Raw genomic sequence first — 18687 nt, 5'->3', positions numbered from 1 at the left:
TTTACGTTCTTTTTTTGAGTCAAGATCTTGCTCTGTCATGCAGGTTGGAGGCACTGGTGTGATCATAGCTCACTGCTCCCTTGAATTCCCGGGCTCAAGTGATCCTCCCGCCTCAGCCTCTGGAGTAGCTGGGACTACAAGTGGGCACCACCATGCCTGGATATTTTTTTGTGGAGATGGGATCTTGCTGTGTTGCCCAGGCTGGTCTTAAACTCTTGTCCTCAAGCAATCCTCCCTTCTCAGCCTCTGAAAGTGCTGGGATTACAGGGATGAGCCAACCTGTCCAGCCCTGGTGAACTTATTGATAGATCAGTTCCTTGGGAAATTCTTTTTAGAGTAGTCAGGGCATTGGATGGCCTAAAACTCTTTGATTCGCAGGCTGGGAATTGGTTGGTCATGGTTAGTGTGCATGTTGCTAGGCTGGTTACCTCCCTGTATGAGACTCAGCCAAAGAGGCACCACACCTCATGGTGACTGTAGCCCAGCTCCTGAAGCTTCTAGACCTTTCCCCCATGGCTCTCATTTGTTGTTGTTTGAAATTAGAGCATTTCTTCAGATGAAAAAATTGGGCCACACGGTGGCTCACACCTGTAATCCCAGGGTGAGGCGGGTAGATCACGAGGTCAGGAGTTCGAGACCAGCCTGGCCAACATGGTGAAACCCTGTCTCTACTAAAAATACAAAAATTGTGTGGTGGCCAGCTTAGTTGGGAACTATGGCTAAACATCATCCTGATTTGATCTTTTGCCGCAAGCAGGCTGGTGTTGCCATCAGATGACTGTGTGAAAAATGTGATGGCAAATGTGTTATTTGTGACTCCTATGTGCGTCCCTGCACTCTGGTGTGCATATGTGATGAGTGTAACTATGGATCTTACTGGGGCTCTGTGTGATCTGTGGAGGCCCTGGGGTCTCTGATGCCTATTATTGTAAGGAGTGCACCATCCAGGAGAAGAATAGGGATGGCTGCCTGAAGATTGTCTATTTGGGGAGCTCTAAGACCTCTTCTATGAATGCAAAAAATACGGCTTCAAGAAGAGGTGATTGGTAAGTGGCCCCTTCCTCCCCCCCGCCCCACATCAAGCTACTGCAGCTTTCAGAAAAGATGCCTACTATTACCAGCAGAAAGGGAGCAGAGCCCAGAGCATCACCAGGAGTGCCTGCTGGTGTACTGGCAGCTTGCCACCCCCTCCTCTCCCTTCACCCAGACATGTAGTAGGGATGTAAAAGGATTCTTCACAGAGCACTCTGGGACACTGTATTGGAGAAAAATTGATAGATTAATTAATGGTTTTTCTTGAATTCGAGAAGCAAAGATCTGTTCTCCATATTGATATGTGCTCCCTCAACCAAGATCTTCTAAAAAGAAATAATATTTTAGTCTTCTGCTTGAGTAGTTGACTGTGAAACTATGCTCAGTGGAAAACATGTTCTTGCAGCAGCACTGGTGGCAGCTGTCCTTGAGGAAACTTTGGTGTGTGGTGGGAAGCTATCAGAACAAGAAATGTAGGCATTTACTCTTTTTTTTTTTTTTTTTTTAATTTGAGATGGAGTCTTGCTCTGTCACCCAGGCTGGAGTGCAATGGCTCGATCTCGGCTCACCACAACCTCTGCCTCCCGGGGTCAAGCAGTTCTCCTGCCTCAGCTGCCCAAGTAGCTGGGATTACAGGAGTCCGCCACCACGCCCGGCTAATTTTTGTATTTTTAGTAGAGATGGGGTTTCACCACGTTGGCCAGGCTGGTCTCAAACTCCCAACCTCAGGTGATCCGCCCGCCTGGGCCTTCCAAAGTGCTGGTATTACAGGCGTGAGCCACTGCTCCCGGCCTACTGTTTTAACACTTGTACTGGTGTCATGTTATTTTCATTCTGAGAAATTGGAAACCCTTTCTATTGCTATTAATAAAGTTCGTGTTTATTTTCTGGTAGTCAAAAAACAAAAACAAAACAAAAAAACAAAAATTAGCTGGGTGGGGTGGCGGGTGCCTGTAATCCCAGCTACTCGTGAGGGTGAGGCAGGAGAATCGCTTGAACCTGAGAGGCAGAGGTTGCAGTGAGCCAAGATTGAGCCACTGCACTCCAGCCTGGGCAAGAGAGTGAGACTGCGTCTCAAAAAAATTAAAAAGAAAAAGAAAATTGTTTATGGTAGATAGAAGCCATCAGTGAGTGCTGTTTTTCTTTTTCTTTTTCTTTTTTTTTTTTTTTGAGACGGAATCTCACTCTGTCGCCCAGGCTGGAGTGCAGTGGCGCGATCTCGGCTCACTGTAACCTCCACCTCCTGGGTTCAAACGATTCTCCTGCCTCAGCCTCCTGAGTAGCTGGGACTACAGGTGCATGCCACCACGCCTGGCTAATTTTTTGTATTTTTAGTAGAGATGGGGTTTTACCATGTTAGCCATGATAATCCCGATCTCCTGACTTCGTGGCCTCCCAAAGTGCTGGGATTACAGGCGTGAGCCATCGTGCCCGGCCAAGTACTGTTTTTCTTAGCTGTGGCTCTTAAATGTTTGCAACTCCTCACAGGGGCTTGTTTTTCCAGATGTGCTGCCTGGCACATCTGGAAAAATATAATATTACAGCACTATATATTACAGTGTTTTGCTGTCTTCCTTTTGCCCTGTTACCACATGCAAGGACAGTAGCACAGAAAAACAAGCCTAAACCGCATATCATTTTTACTCAGCATTAGCAGCTCATATAATTGTTTGTTTATTTTTTGAGACAGGGTCTTGCTCTGTCTCAAAGAGACAGGCTGGAGTACAGTGGCATGATCATGGCTCAATGCATTCTTGACTTCCCAGGTTCAGGTGATCCTCCCACCTCAGCCTCTCAAGTAGCTGAGACTACAGATACAAGCCACCATATCCGGCTAATTTTTGTACTTTTTATAGATGGGGGTCTTGCTGTGTTGCCCAGGCTGGTCTGGAACTCCTGGGCTTAAGTGATCCTCCCGTCTCAGCCCCTCAAAGTGCTAGGATTACAGGCATAAGCCACCACATGCTCAGCCTATTTATTTTTTAAATGTACAGAACAGTAGGCATTTTTTAAAAAATCACATAATAGTTTATTTCAGAACTGCAGGGTTTTAATTAACAAACATGTAAACATATGGAAATGAAATTAATTTGCATATTTGATTGTGGTTCCAGCATCTTCATTTCTCACGCATCCGTGTGAAGAGACCACCAAACAGGCTTTCTGTGAGCAACATGGCTGTTTATTTCACCTGGGTGCAGGTGGGCTGAGTCCAAAAAGAGAGTCAGCAAAGGGTGGTGGGATTATCATTAGTTCTTATAGGTTTTGGGATAGGCGGTGGAGTTAGGAGTAATGTTTTTTTTGGGCAGGGGGTGGATCTCACAAAGTACATTCTCAAGGGTGGAAAGAATTACAAAGAACCTTCTCAAGGGTGGGGGAGATTACAAAGTACATTGATCAGTTAGGGTGGGGCAGAAACAAATTACAATGGTGGAATGTCATCAGTTAAGGCTATTTTCACTTCTTTTGTGGATCTTCAGTGGCTTCAGGCCATCTGGATGTATACGTGCAGGTCACAAGGGATATGATGGCTTAGCTTGGGCTCAGAGGCCTGACACACTTCAGTTGTGACTGGTTGTGATGTATTTTAATTAGAGATGACGGAGATTTGCCTAGTGTGATAATCCCTCAGTTAGGTGAATATCTAGTGTGTGGCAGCCACTATTTCAGAAACTGATGAGTGTTTGTTAAGGGTTGTTCTTTTTAAAGTCCTGTGGATCTGAGAAACTTCCATGACTTAAGATAAGGATTTATCTAGAATGTTACTTTTTTTTTTTGAGATGGAGTCTCACTGTGTCACCCAGGCTGGAGTATAGTGGCGCAATCTGGACTCACCTCAACCTCTGCCTCCCGGGTTCAAGAGATTCTCCTGCCTCAGCCCCCCAAGTAGCTGGAATTACAGGTATGCACTACCACGCCCAGCGAATTTTATATTTTTAATACAGATGGGGTTTCACCATGTTGGCCAGGCTGGTCTGCCTCAGAGAACAGAACAAAGCCTGTTCTAGCGCCTGTCCTAGAATGTTACTTAAATGAACTAACCTGTGGGATGTGGCCTAAAAGGTAAAGCCAGGCAGTTCTTAATACAAACAGGCTGGGCTCCAGAAGTCTCCTTGTTTAGAGTTAAGGAGTAAACTCAGTGCCCATGATGCCCAGGAAAGCATAAGATAAAACAGCCCTTGGGCCAGGAGGCGGCTCGCGCCTGTAATCCCAGCCCTTTGGGAGGCCAAGGGGGTGATCACGAGGTCAGGAGCTCGAGACCAGCCTGGCCAACATAGTGAAACCCCATCTCTACTAAAAATACAAAAATTAGCCAGGCATGGTGGTGCATGCCTGTAGTCCCATCTACTCAGGAGGCTGAGGCAGGAGAATCGCTTGAACCCTGGAGGTGGAGGTTGCCGTGAGCCGAGATTGTGCCACTGCACTCTAGTTTAGGCAACAGAGTGAGACTTCATCTCAAAAAAAAAAAAAAACCAGCCCTTGGTCGTGTCAGACCACACCTTGAGGTCTGTTGGGGGCAGTGTGGAGGGGAGGGGAAGTTGTCCATTACATCCATGACTCTCTGGGTGACTCCAGCTGTAGGGACACCCTTCAGCCTATGAGTGGGTCACATCTTCTTCGTCATGCCTTGCTGCCTGCTGGTCTGTCCCCCTCCCGAGTTTCTGGTCTCCTTGACTGGACCCTGCTGGTCTGAGCCGAGGAGGGACCTCCCTGTCTACCTGTGTCTGATTTGAATCAGTGGCTCTAAAATATCTCCAGGAAGACTGGGGTTTGCTGTGGGGCTTGAGGACATGCCCATTATCAGGTTAAGGAAGGTTCTTTCTATTCTTTGATTTGCCTATGGGTTTTTTATTTTTTTGAATCAGAGTCTCGCTCTGTCACCCAGGCTGGAGTGCAGTGGCATGATCTTGGCTCACTGCAACCTCCGCCTCCCGGGTGCAAGCGGTTCTCGAGCCTCCACCTCCTGAGTAGCTGGGATTATAGGTGTGCACCACCACACCCAGCTAATTTTTCTTTCTTTCTTTTTGAGATGAAGTTTCACTCTTGTTGCCCAGGCTGTAGTGCAATGGCATGATCTCGGCTCACCACAACCTCTGCCTCCTGGGTTCAAGCAATTCTCCTGCCTCAGCCTCCCGAGTAGCTGGGATTACAGGCATGTGCCACCATGCCCAGCTAATTTTGTATTTTTAGTAGAGATGGGATTTCTCCATGTTGGTCAGGCTGGTCTCCAACTCCCGACCTGAGGTGATCTTCCCGCCTCAACCTCCCAAAGTGCTGGGTTTACAGGCGTGAGCTTTTTCTATTTTTAGTAGAGATGGGGTTTCACTATGTTGGCCAGGCTGGTCTGGAACTCCTGACCTCAGGTGATCCCCCCAACCCCAGCCTCCTAAAGTGCTGGGATTAGGGCATGAGCTACCATGCCTGACCAGGTTTGCCCAAGGGTTTTAATTGATTTTGTTAATTTTCTGTATCTTTTTTTTGGTGGGGGAGGGGGTCTTACTTTGTCGAACTGGCTGGAGTGCAGTGGCGCAGTCACAGCTCACTGCAGCCTCAAACTCCAGGGCTCAAGCGATCTTCCTGTCTCAGCTTCTCAAGTAGCTGGGATTACAGGTGTGTGCCACCAAACCTGACTCATTTTTAAAAATTTTTTGTAGAGATGGGGTCTTGCTATGTTGCCCAGGCTGGTCTCAAACTCCTGAGCTGAAGTGATCTTCCCACCTCAGCCTCCCAAAGTGCTGGGATTACAGGGTGAGCCACTGCACCTGGCCTTTCTGCATCTTTGTTTTGTTTTGTTTTGTTTTGTTTTGTTGAGACGGAGTCTCGCTTTGTTGCCCAGGCTGGAGTGCAATGGCATGATCTCGGCCCACTGCAAGCTCCACCTCCCAGGTTCAAGCTATTCTCATGTCTCAGCCTCCCAAGTAGCTGGGATCACAGTAAAGATGGGGTTTCACCATGTTGGTCAGGTTGGTCTTGAACTCCTGACCTCAGGTGATCCACCTACCTCAGCCTCCCAAAGTGCTGGGATTACAGGCATGAGCCACCGCGCCTGGCCACCTCCGCTCTCTTGCTGGGGAAGAGTTCATGACGCAGGCCTGAGCTTGGTGTTCCCGGAGCCCGGGTGAAACAGGAGTGTTCCCTTTTCCCCCTTGCAGGGCGTGTGACGGATGTGGCTCACTTCTTCGGTGCCCCACAGCTCAAACCCCTAAGGGGGATCATGCAGTCAGGCAGGTGGGGGGAGCGTGGTCTCCAACCCCACAGCAGCAGCGCAGCGTCTTAGGGTTGTGTTTATAGCTCCCAAAGCCCCAGTGGGCATGCGTCACAGTGTGCTCTTTCAGCTTAGCTGAAAGAGAAGCAGGCTTCTTGTGTTAATCAGCTCAGTTAGACCCTCTGCCCTATCTCAAGGACAAAGGGTTTTCTATATTCTGGGGTTCTTGCCTTAGTGTACTGGAAAAATCGGATCACATGTGGGCGTGGAGAATGAGTACAAGGTTTTACTGAGTGGTGTAGGTAGCTCTCAGCAGATGGATGGGGGGCCCAAAGGGGGTTGGATTGGGAAGGTGGTTTTGCCCTGGAGTTGGGCCGCTCGGTGACTGGGCTCTCCTGGATTTCCCTTGGTGTCTGCATTGTTCCACCATCAATGGCCCGCCAGTGTCTATTGGTGTGTTCTTCTGCTGGTGTGTTCCTCTCGACTTCCAGCTGCTTGTGTGTGTCTGCTTAAGGTCTCAGGCTTATTTGGGCACAAGATGTGGGGCGTGGCAGGCCAAAAGGCAACCTTTTGGCCACAAAAACAGAAATGCTTGTTCTCACTTAGGTCCGAGGGCACAGGGCCGAAGGTGGAGCCCTCGCCAGGGACCCCGCCCTTCTCTACCCAGCACTTCCTTGCCCCACTCCCATATCACTGGGAAGCTAGATTGGAGCTGAGAGGTGAGAGGAGTGAGCAGCAGCAGGATTTGGGGGGTGGGAGGAGGTGCCAGGAGCAAATGAGGCCAGATCCCAAAGGTAGGGGGCCTTGGGTTCTCATGGAAGAGTCCTGCTGGCCTTCTGCCTTCACTGTGTTGGGCTCCCCAGCCTCCTGCTGGGGCCACCCCACGATGTCCTTCACATCCCAGGGCACTCTCCTGGGGAATCAGGCGGTACCACTTCCTCCATAGGCCTCTCACAGCCAGTCTCGTCTCCTGCTGCTCAGAGCACCACCCAGCCACTTGGAAGCCCCCACCTATTCTCACACTGTCACCTTGCATCTTGGCAGGAACACCTTCCTTGGCCAATAACCTCGTCCAGTCCCTCAGCCCCCAAAGCCAATGGCAGCACCGCATGGCCTGGGTTCCCGCAGCCTTCCTGACACCCCTGGGCTGGCATTCTTGGGGTTGGACAGGCCTGCTTCCCACCAAACAGGTCTCCCAAAGTGAGTAGGTCGCTCCTCCTGCAGCGTGGCCTTTGTCTCCCCTTCCTTGTTTGGTGTCCTGGTGTTTTCTCCACTGGAAGTGCTGGAGCAGGCGCTCTGCCCTGTGTCATCACCTCCCTGACACAGGAACGTGGAATGCCGGCTCCTTCCAAGTGGCAGTGCCACCGCCACCCGCAAGACAGTAATGACGCGTAGGGGAAGCAGGCATCCTACAGATGCGTGCGAGGAAATAGGTTTACTCTCAATTCTGGACTGTTCACCCCAGCTCTTATGGGCCCTGAGAGTTTGGATCTGGGACTGGGGTGGTTCAGAGGCTCATCAGAGCTTCCAGCAGCAGCTCAGGCTCAGCCTTCAGGCCCCTCCAGCCTCAGGCATGGTTTTGGCCACCCCAGCATGGCGGCCATGTAAAACAGAAGCAAGATGAACTACTGGGGAAAAGAAAGGAAAAATAAAACAGACATACAAGTCAGTAAGGCCAAAAGTTGTGTTAAATTCAATAGACATCAAATTACTCTGTCAAATTGCAATACATTTCCATGTGTGGATGCTGGTGTCTATGCTGGCCTCGCTGTAGGCAGGTGACAGGTGTGGGCTGGCCCAGAGGACAGATCACCTTTCTAGGAGTCCTACTCTAAACAAGGTAAAATCTGGTCAGGCGTAGTGGTTCATGCCTGTAATCCTAGCACTTTGGGAGGCCAAGGCAGGAGGATCACTTGAATCCAGGAGTTCAAGACCAGCCTGGGCAACATGGCAAAACCTCGTCTCTACAAAAAATATAAAAATTAGCTGGGCAGGGTGGCGCATGCCTGTAGTCCCAGCTACTCAGGAGGCTGAGGCGGGAGGATCACTTGAGCCCAGGAAGTCAAGGCTGCAGCGTGCCACTGCACTCCTGCCTGAGTGACCTCCCCAATAGCTGGTGTTTTTTCTTTTAAGCAGTTGGGGTCTAAGTACAGAAGGTTATTTACCACCTGCCTCCCCTATCCCTGTCCTCCAATATCAGAGGCCTTGTTTAGGGAGGAAACACTCTCACAACAAATGAAAGTGGCTCCTGGTGAGCACCTTGCCAGAATGCCTTGTAGAACTCATTTCCTTATTACCTTTGGCTCTTTGACTACAAGATAAGCTGGAGCTGATGGAAGTTGAGCTCTCATTCTGAAAACTGGGACAGGAAAGTTAACCTCAGCCCAGGTCCCAGTTACCACGCTGGGTCCCACCGGCAGAACTGTGGCCAGTGGCCCCGTTCTTTCTAAGGGTCACTGGTCAGGAGGCCAGTAGCATAGGAGACCCCGGTAGCAGCAGCAAGACCCTGGTTCTTATCCCCCCAGGGCAAGCAGCAGCCACTTGTCATCCTCAAAGCTCAGGCCCAGCACTCAGTAGGTGCTCAGTAAGTGACTGAAAAAGCCTCAAAAGTTTCTAGAAAGCAGGAAGTCCCCATGTTTTCTCCTTCATGTCGATTCTCACCTGTGCAGAGTCACCGGCACTGTCAGTTCCAGACACGGTGGGTGGGCCCGAGGGCAGGCGGACATGCTTGTCTGCGTCTGCGCCTGCGCCTGTGTGATCAGAGCAAGCTGTGACTATAGGTACTCATTGCGACTCAGGTCGGCACACTAGGCTTGGGCTCTCTGTCACCAAAGGACTCCTCAAAGAGAGATTTGGCCGCCTCTCACCAGGCGTCAACCCTCTGTCCCAGATTCCACAGTTTAATCCGTCTCCAACGCTCATTCCGGCTGTGGATGGTGGGGGGAGATGGGGAGGAGGCTCAGCCTCCACGATCGATTGATTGGCGCAGGAGGCCCTGCCTCTGCTTTTGAGGGGCCCGCTTCTTGCTGATTTGAGACAGCAGGGAGAGCGTGAGGTGAGTGTTTTGCTTAGTCCCATACCCTGATGGGCTCCGGGCCGGGCCTGCGGTTCTATGTAATTCCATCCAGTCAGTTGCCTGGGGCAGCTCCATTCACAACTGGGGCTTGCAGCCAGTGGAGTGACCACTGGCAGCCACATGACTGGAAAGTGGCAGACCCGAGGGGTCAGTCAGGGCATCTGATTTAATCCATGGGTTAGTCTTCTCCCTATGGGGCTGGGGTCCCAGAGATGGCTCCCACTTGCTGTGGGAAGGAGGCGGGAGCACAGCCCGCTGCCAAGTGAGAGCACTGCTGAGTGGGTGAGGGGGCAGGTGAGCAGCTTGGGGAAGTCAGGGCAAAGGAGGGTTCCCTCTGAGCCTTCTGCTTTTCCCCACGTCTTTGTTCCTGGGGAGAAAAATTAAAGCAACTTGGGGTTATGTTACTGTCTTAGTCTACTCAGGCCACCCTAACAAAACCACAAGACTGGGTGATTTTTTTTTTTTGAGACGGAGTCTCACTCTGTTGCCAGGCTGTAGTGGCTTAATCCCGGCTCACTGCAACCTCCGCCTCCCAGGTTTAAGCGATTCTTCTGCCTCAGCCTCCTGAGTAGCTGAGATTACAGGCACACGCCACCACGCCCGGCTAATTTTTGTATTTTTAGTAGAGATGGGGTTTCACCATATTGGCCAGGATGGTCTCGATCTATTGACCTTGTGATCCACCCTCCTTGGCCTCCCAAAGTGCTGGGATTACAGGTATGAGCCACCACGCCCGGCCCAGACTGGGTGGTTTACAAAATAGAAATTTATTTCTCACAGTTCTGGGGCCTAGAAAGTCCCAGACGAAGGTGCTGGCCAGGTAGTTCATTATGAGGCCTTTTCTCTTGGCTTGTAGGCGGCCGCCATCTTACTGTGAGCTCACATGACCTCTTAGGGAAAGCGAGCTCCCTGAGGTCTCTGCCCATCAGGACATTAATCCTATCAGATCAGGGCCACATCCTTATGACCTCATTTAACCTTAATTGCCTCCTAAAAGCGTCACCTCCAAATAGTCACGTTGGGAGTTAGGGCTTCGACATGTGAATTTGGAGGTGACACAAACATTCGGCTCACAGCATTGCCATATTGTTTCTTAGAAAAACATAATCCCGATTTTATTTTATGTCATTGTTTGATTTACTGGAGTTTCTGCCACACACAGTAAGTTGGGAACAGAAGGAAGCCTGGCAGTTTGAGGAGGGGGGTACCTTTGTTTTAAGTCTGTTTCCCCATGTCAGTGCCTCCGACAGATGGTATCCCTGAACCGAGCTTCTGGTACCTCCAGCCTCCCTGCCTGCCAGTCAAGGGCCCTGGGGGAGCTGAGGAGCACAGCTGAGAAGCTCTGGAACAGTCACCGGAACTGAGCTTGCTGTAATTGATGGTAACGCATGTCTAATGACCATAATTAGGCCAGCATCAGTGTACGGGGAGCACAAAGGCACGGTGCTGAGGGAGCTGTTGTAGGCGCCACCCAAGAGGCAGCTGGCAGGGCAGATGTCCCCAGCATGGACTGATGGTGGCGACCAAGGCACAGCGTTTCTCCTCGGTAACGTAGCTTTTTAAGTTTTGCTTTTGCTTATAACACATATATAGCAAAAATGCATTTTTTTTTTTTTTGAGATGGAGTCTTGCTGTTTCCCAGGCTGGAGTGCAGTGGCATGATCTTGGCTCACAGCAACCTCTACCTCCTGGGTTCAGGCAGTTCTCCTGCCTCAGCCTCCCAAGTAGCTGAGATTACAGGCTTGTGCCATCACACCTAGCTAATTTTTTTTTTTTTTTTTAGTAGAGATGGGTTTTCACCATGTTGGCCAGGCTAGTCTCAAACTCCTGGCCTCAAGTGATCTGCCTGCCTCGGCCTCCCAAAGTGCTGGAATTATAGGCGTGAGCCACCTTGCCCAGCCTCAAAAGCATAATCTTTTTTTTTTAATTATTATTTTTTTAGATGGAGTCTCCCTGTGTCGCCAGGCTGGAGTGCAGTGGCGCGATCTCAGCTCACTGCAACCTCTGCCTCACAGTTCCAAGCGATTCCCCTGCCTCAGCCTCCCAAGTAGTGGGGACTACAGGCGCGCGCCACCACGCTTGGCTAATTTTTGTATTTTTAGTAGAGATGGGGTTTCACCGTGTCAGCCAGGATGGTCTCGACCTCTTGACCTCAAGATCCACCCACCTCCCAAAGTGCTGGGATTATAGGCGTGAGCCACCAAGCCCGGCCAAAAATGTGTAATCTTAAAGAAATAAGGCTTATCACATCTGATTGCCTCATAATGGCACCCTCAAGAGACTCACAGGTGACACCACAGGGCCCGAGGGTGACAGGTATGCTGTCTGTGCCCAAACTCATGCACATCTGCACCCTTCTGGTCGCCCACGATTACAAACACTGTGCCTCCTGTAAATACATCTTTGTAGGTGTCAGTACCCCTGTAGGATAAATTCCAGGTACAGAATGGGAATTTGGAGATTAAAGATTATGCACTTTTTCAAGGTTAACCAGTATCTCAAAACTCTTCTCCAGAAATGCTGTACAATGCATACCCCATGAAGAGTAAATGGAAAGGCACAGGTGTTCTCACTTTAACTTGAGAGTTTTTTTTTTTTTTGACATGGAGTCTCGCTCTGTTTCCCAGGTTGGAGTGCAGTGGCACGATCTTGGCCCACTGCAGCCTCAGCCTCCTGAGTAGCTGGGATTACAGGCGTGCACCACCATGCTCAGCTAATTTTGTATTTTTAGTAGAGATGGTGTTTCACCATGTTGGCCAGGCTGGTCTTGAACTTTTGACCTTAAGTGATTCACCCGCCTCAGCCTCTCACTGTAATTTGAGAGTTTTAATTGGAGAACAGTAAGTCCTGTGGGTTTTGGTATATTTTTTTAAAATCCTCGGGCCAGGTGTGGTGGCTCACAACTATAATCCCAAGCACTTTGGGAGGCCAAGGTGGAGGCTCGCTTGAGGACAGGAGTTTGAGACCAGCCTGGGCAACATAGTGAGATGCCATCTCTACAAAAATAAAAAATTAGCCAGGTGTGGTGGCATGTGTATAGTTCCAACTACTCAGGAAGCTGAGGCAGGAGGATCGCTTGACCCCAGGAGGTCGAGGTTACAGAAAGCTATGATGATGCTACTATATTCCACCCTAGGCAACAGAGACAGACCCCAAAAATAATAAATACAATAAAAATCCTCAACACTTAGTGTGGTACCTGGCTTGTGATGGGCTCTCAGATGTTTGTTGTTGGATAAGTAAATGATTTTTAAAAAAAATTTTTTTTTTTGGCCAGGCACAGTGGCTCACACCTGTAATCCCAGCACTTTGGGAGGCCAAGGTGCGTGGATCACGAGGTCAGGAGATCGAGATCATCCTGGCCAACATGGTGAAACCCCGTCTCTACTAAATATACAAAAATTAGCTGGGCATGGTGGCGTGTGCCTGTAATCCCAGCTACTTGGGAGGCTGAGGCAGGAGAATTGCTTGAACCAAGGAGTCGGAGGTTGCAGTGAGCCGAGATCGTGCCACTGCACTCCAGCCTGGTGACAGAGCGAGACTTTGTCTCAAGAAAAAAAAAAAAAATTTTTAGAAACAGGATCTCACCATGTTGCCCAGGCTGGTCTTGAACTCCAGAGGTCAAGCAGTCCTACCACCTCAGCCTCCCAAAGTGCTGGGATTATAGATATAAGCCACCTCACCCAGCCCCTAAATACATAAATGAATGAATGAAAGAATGCCACATATTCTGCGGCAGCCCTGCATTTCACACCCACATGAACACACACACTCATTACACTGCATGTGCCAACATTGACCATGCTCCTTTCCCTATTTCAAATGGGCCTGTAATGGAAGGTGTGGAGGTGGCTTTCCTCACCCCGGCTGTCAGAGCATGCTGGGGTCCTGTGTGGAGGGACTGAGTCCTGTGTATCCTCCACCCACACATGACGCCTGGCCGCGACCTCCATGGGTGCTCAGGAAGGAGCTGTTGAACAAGATTCAGGGGCACGTGGGACATCTGTGCTTGTCAGAGGCTGTGCAAGGCTCCGTGAGGGAACAGTTCCAAAGGCAGGTCCAGAAGGATGTTAGAGGCTGGGTTTCTTTTGAACAAAAGAGCAGCATGATGTGTTCGAAAAGGGTTGGCCTGCAGGTGTGCATGAGGGATGGGAGGGGAGAGACTTTCCTCCGCAGGTCACAAAGGGCAGGAGAGGGTTAGCACAGTAGGGACCTAGGGAGGGATAAGTGGAAAGTTGATTGTTGAGGCAGAATCAATAGGATTTGAAAACAGAGGGACTACAGAGAGGACAGCCATTGTCTGTTTTGAGCCAGGAGAGATTAGGAGGAGAGGGGAGGGTCATTACGAGGAATAGGCAAACACAGGCTAATTCTGGGAGCGGCCTTTACCTGGCTGTCCAAGGGTGTCCACTTGCTGTGACTGTCACCCAGATCTGTAAGGCCCAGATTGTAGGCACAGCACCCCATGAGCATCATTCCAAGTGGGCTGTCCTCGCTCATGGGTGCTGGCAGTGGGAGGAACTAAAACAGACAGCTGGAGCTTTTTTTTTTTTTGAGACAGAGTCTCGCTCTGTTGCCCAGGCTGGAGTGCAGTGGCGCAATCTCGGCTCACTGCAAGCTCCACCTCCTGGGTGCACGCCATTCTCCTGCCTCAGCCTCCTGAGTAGCTGGGACTACAGGCACCCGCCACCACGCCTGGCTAATTATTTTTTTTGTATTTTTATTAGAGACGGGGTTTCACCATGTTAGCCAGGATGGTGGAGCTTCTTGAAGATAAAGTAAGATTGTTAGAAAATTGAGTCTCCAGGCTGGGCATGGTGGCTCACGCCTGTAATCCCAGCACTTTGGGAGGCCGAGGTGGGAGGATCACCTGAAGTTAGGAGTTCGAGACCAGCCTGTTCAACATGGTGAAACCCCGTCTCTTCTAAAAATACAAAAGTTGTAATCAATAAACGATTTAATTCTCTTGAAACAAACAAAAAACAAAAATTAGCCAGGCGTGGTGGCGCATGCTTGTAATCCCAGCTACTCGGGAGGCTGAGGTAGGAGAATCGCTTGAACCCAGAAGGTGGAGGCTGCAGTGAGCTGAGATCCCACCACTGCACTTGAGCCTGGGCGACAGAGAGAGACTCTGTCTTTAAAAAAAAAAAAAAAAGGAAAAAAAAGGAAAATTGGGCCACCAAACTGGAAGGCTGTCTGCCAGCTAATAAAAGGGACACTTTTCCTTCAGCCATCTCAGAAAGAGCCTCGGTGCAGCCCAAAGAGACTGAGTGAGCCGGTGAGGAGGGTCCTTGAGTGTGAGGTGGCGGGAACCTTCAGTTCAGCCTGGCACTCAGGGAGAGGGGGTGTTTTCTGAAGCTCTGAGGCCAAGGGCCACAGTGGCCACGGGCTGCAGGGAGCTGGCACCAAGTATAGCCTGTAGTGTCTGCTTAAATAAGTACGTGGAGGCAGAGGAGGGCGTCTATGAAGAGACAGGGCCAAGCTTGTGTGATATGCACAAAAGCAGTTTGAGGAATATCCACTCTGATATAGTTCAGCCTCCCAAGGGGATGTATCCTGATGCCCTCATTCCTGGTGATGATTTTTCATAGACTTGGTGATAGAAATTTTAGAAACAGGCCAGGTGCAGTGGCTCACGCTTGTAATCCCAGCACTTTGGGAGGCCGAGGCAGGTGGATCGCTTGAGCTCAGGAGTTCGAGACTAGCCTGGGCAACATGGTGAAACCCCGTATCTCCTAAAAATACAAAAATTATCTGGGTGTGAGGCTGGGTGTGGTGACTCACGCCTGTAATCCCAGCACATTGGGAGGCCAAGGTGGGTGAATCACTTGAGGTCAGGAGTTCGAGATTAGCCTGGCCAACATGGTGAAACCCTGTTTCTACTAAAAATACAAAAATTAGCCAGGCATGGTGGCGAGCGCCTGTAATCCCAGCTACTCAGGAGACTGAGGCAGAAGAATTGCTTGAACCCAGGAGGCGGAGGTTGCAGTGAGCCAAGATTGTGCTATTGCACTCCAGCCTGGGACACAGAGCAAGACTCCATCTCAGAAAAAAAAACAAAAAAAGGAAAATAGAGTTGCTGGCGGCTTTATTTTATGGTTCTATCATAATTTACTTAACCAATCTCATGTATTAGCTATTTTGGCTGTTTCTATTATAGTTTATGTTCTTATTATCAAATTAGACAAATTTATGTCTAATTTGCATGACTAATTTGTGCCATGGACATTCGCTGCCTGGGTACTGGAGACTTGTGGTTAAGTCTCTGCATGTCTGCAACTTTGTGCCGCCGTCTATTCTACCTTGAAAGTTTAACAGGGTGTGTGGATTCTTCTTGCAATCTTCCCACTTTTCTCATATTGCTTTTTCCAATTTTAATTGAGTAAGAAACAGTTTTGGAGAAGGTGGGACACTATCCTATATATATGTGTGTGTGTGTGTGTGTGTGTGTGTGTGTATGTGTGTGTGTATATATATATATTTTTTTCTTTTTCTTTTTTTTGGAGATGGAGTTTCGCTCTTGTTGCCCAGGCTGGAGTACACTGGCGTGATCTCGGCTCACTGCAACCTCCACCTCCCGGGTTCAAGTGATTCTCCTGCCTCAGCCTCCCTAGTAGCTAGGATTATAGGCATGTGCCATCATGCCCGGCTAATTTTGTATTTTTAGTAGAGATGGGGTTTCTCCATGTTAGTCAGGCTGGTCTCGAACCCCTGACCTCAGGTGATCCACCCACCTTGGCCTCCCAAAGTGCTGGGATTACAGGCGTGAGCCACTGTGCCTGGCCGACACTATCCTATATTAAGCACCAGGTTTGTGGTCAGTCCTTGGATCTGGTTGCTAATTTTTTTTGTCTCTTGTTCAAAATCCTGGTTTATAAAATTTGTTGCATGTGTGCTTAATAAACTAGCACTAAGTGTTGAAGTGGAAATCTCTTTTTTTTTTTTTTTTTTTTTTTTTGAGACGGAGTCTCGCCCTTGTCACCCAGCCTGGAGTGCAATGGCGTGATCTCGGCTCACTGCAACCTCCGTCTCCCGGGTTCAAGCGATTCTCCTGCCTCAGCCTCCCAAGTAGCTGGGATTACAGACACTCGACACCATGCCCGGCTAATTAGTAGAGATGGGGTTTCTCCACGTTGGCTGGGCTGGTCTCGAACTCCCGACCTCAGGTGATCCGCCCACCTTGGCCTCCCAAAGTGCTGGGATTACAGGCGTGAGCCACTGCGCCCAGCCTGAAGTGGAAATCTCTAAGGAAAATTCTTACAAGGATATCGCTTGAGTTCCTTCAGTTTTGACTAGTGAGTTTTTGACAGAAAAGGTTCATCTGTTATGTAGGGAATAAGAAAGGGACACTTGTAAATGACTATATGATATAATCAAACAGAATTGTCATCTGAGCACTAATTCGGTAAGTAGCTGACCGTATTAAGATAGCCTGATTCTGGCCCGGTACGGTGGGTCATGCCTGTAATCCCAGCACTTTAGGAGGCCAAGGCAGGCGGATCATGAGGTCAGGAGTTCGAGACCAGCCTGGCCAACATAGTGAAACCTGTCTCTACTAAAAATACAAAAATTAGCCAGGCATGGCGGCACGCATGTGTAGTCCCAGCTACTCGGGAGGCTGAGGCAGGAGAATCACTTGAACCTGGGAGGCAGAGGTTGCAGTGAGTGGAGACCATGCCATTGCACCCCAGCCTAGGTGACAGAATGAGATTCCATCTCAAAAAAAAAAAAAAAAAAAAAAAAGCCTGATTCTAAGAGAACACTTTTTTTTTTTTTTTTTTTTTTTTGAGACGGGGTCTCTCTATCCCCCCGGCTGGAGTGCAGTGGCGAGATCTCAGCTCACTGCATCCTCTGCCTCCCAGGTTCAAGTGATTCTCCTGCCTCAGCCTCCCTAGTAGCTGGGATTACAGGCAGGCGCCACCACGCTTGGCTAATTTTTGTATTTTTAGTAGAGACGGGGTTTCACCATGTTGGCCAGGCTGATCTCGAACTCCTGACCTCAAGTGATCCGCCCGCCTCAGCCTCCTAAAGTGCTAGGATTACAGGCGTGAGCCACTGTGCCCGGCCGTGAAGCCACCTTTTCACCCAGCCCCACCTGCACAAGCTGCAGCTCCAGGCTTTTTACTTGGGAGAATGGGATGCCATTGGCTGTGCTGCCCATGGCAGAATCTGGGAATGACCCTGGAGTCTTCCCTTCTCTGACACCCGTGTCCCAGGACACGAATCCTGGGGGTTCTCTGACTGCCCTGTAGCTGACCTGCAGACCCCACAGCTGTGTATACCTTGATGGTGGCTGCCCTTTGACTGCTTCCCCTGCAGTCCAGCCCTGCCCCTATCCAGGTCCCCTCTCTGCAGAGCTGGGACAGCATTTCCAAATTGTAGGGCCCATTATCTTGTTTCTCTGCTTAAAATCTTTCAGTGGGTTATTTCATCTTTTCTGGCGCTTTCTTTATCAGGCTTTTCCTATCCAGTTTTATAACAGCACCCCCACCCCAACACACACACACCCCACCCACCAGCCACAACAGGCCTACAGCTGCACAGTCCTGGGCCCAGGCCAGCCACACTGCCAATGCCAGCCTGCCACTTGCCTTTATCAGTATGCAGCATCTTGGGTGCCCCCTCTTCCCCAGCACTTCTTGAGACTCGGTTCAGGGGTTCAGGTGACCCCAGCAACAGGCGCCTGCCTGGCCCTGCTGCGTGCACACAGCTGTGACCAAGGTTTGCCCTCATGGGCTATGCCAAACTGTGACCTGTGTCTCCCCATTCCTCCCCAGACTGCGCTCTAAGGATGGCACTTGGACCCATGTCTTAGCGGGGTGCTCAGTGTCCATCATCCAATTTGGTGATAAAGTGGAGTATTCCTTTCTCCCGAAGGGTTCTATGCAAAAATCTTCAGACATAACACCAGTGCTCAGATTTTCTCATGGTTTGTTTTCTCTCCAGAAAATGAATTGTGACTTGTCCCGGTCTCTCTTATCTAGTGGTAAGCATCCGTGGCATTCAAGACGAAGATCCCCCTGACGCCCAGCTCCTGAGGCTGGATAACATGCTGCTGGCCGAGGGCGTGTGCAGGCCCGAGAAGAGAGGAAGAGGAGGAGCGGTGGCCAGGGCCGGCACAGCAACACCAGGTGGCTGTCCAAATGACAATAGCATTGAGCACTCTGACTACAGGGCCAAGCTGTCCCAGATCCGACAGATTTACCACTCTGAGCTAGAGAAATATGAACAGGTGATCTTTCTGCATGGAAGAGTTTCTGTCATGTGAATGCGCATTTGTCAAAGCGAAACACGGAACGCTAACCACCTTTCTTTCGTGGCGCAGAACAGGGAGTCCATGCAGTTGGTCGCTGCAGAGGTGGTCCATTGTTAC

At 49.9% G+C, this 18687-nt stretch overlaps 1 protein-coding gene and 1 pseudogene across 2 annotated transcripts in view; both read left to right on the top strand.

Annotated features, from left to right (window-relative positions):
- Positions 1 to 18687, top strand: part of PBX4 (PBX homeobox 4) — a 55867-nt gene that overhangs the window by 28973 nt on the left and 8207 nt on the right. For both annotated transcript variants that reach the window (XM_001137150.6, XM_063801418.1), the window contains one exon: positions 18299 to 18546. In XM_001137150.6, coding sequence (XP_001137150.4) covers positions 18299 to 18546 — 248 coding nt within the window. The remainder of the gene's footprint in view (positions 1 to 18298; positions 18547 to 18687) is intronic.
- LOC134809087 (PHD finger-like domain-containing protein 5A) lies at positions 633 to 1134 on the top strand (annotated as a pseudogene).

This window comes from Pan troglodytes, chromosome 20 (assembly GCF_028858775.2).
Source record: "Pan troglodytes isolate AG18354 chromosome 20, NHGRI_mPanTro3-v2.0_pri, whole genome shotgun sequence".
NCBI lineage: Eukaryota > Metazoa > Chordata > Mammalia > Primates > Hominidae > Pan > Pan troglodytes.
Note: the sequence above shows the minus strand (reverse complement) of the source record. Positions and strands in the feature narration are given on the sequence as shown.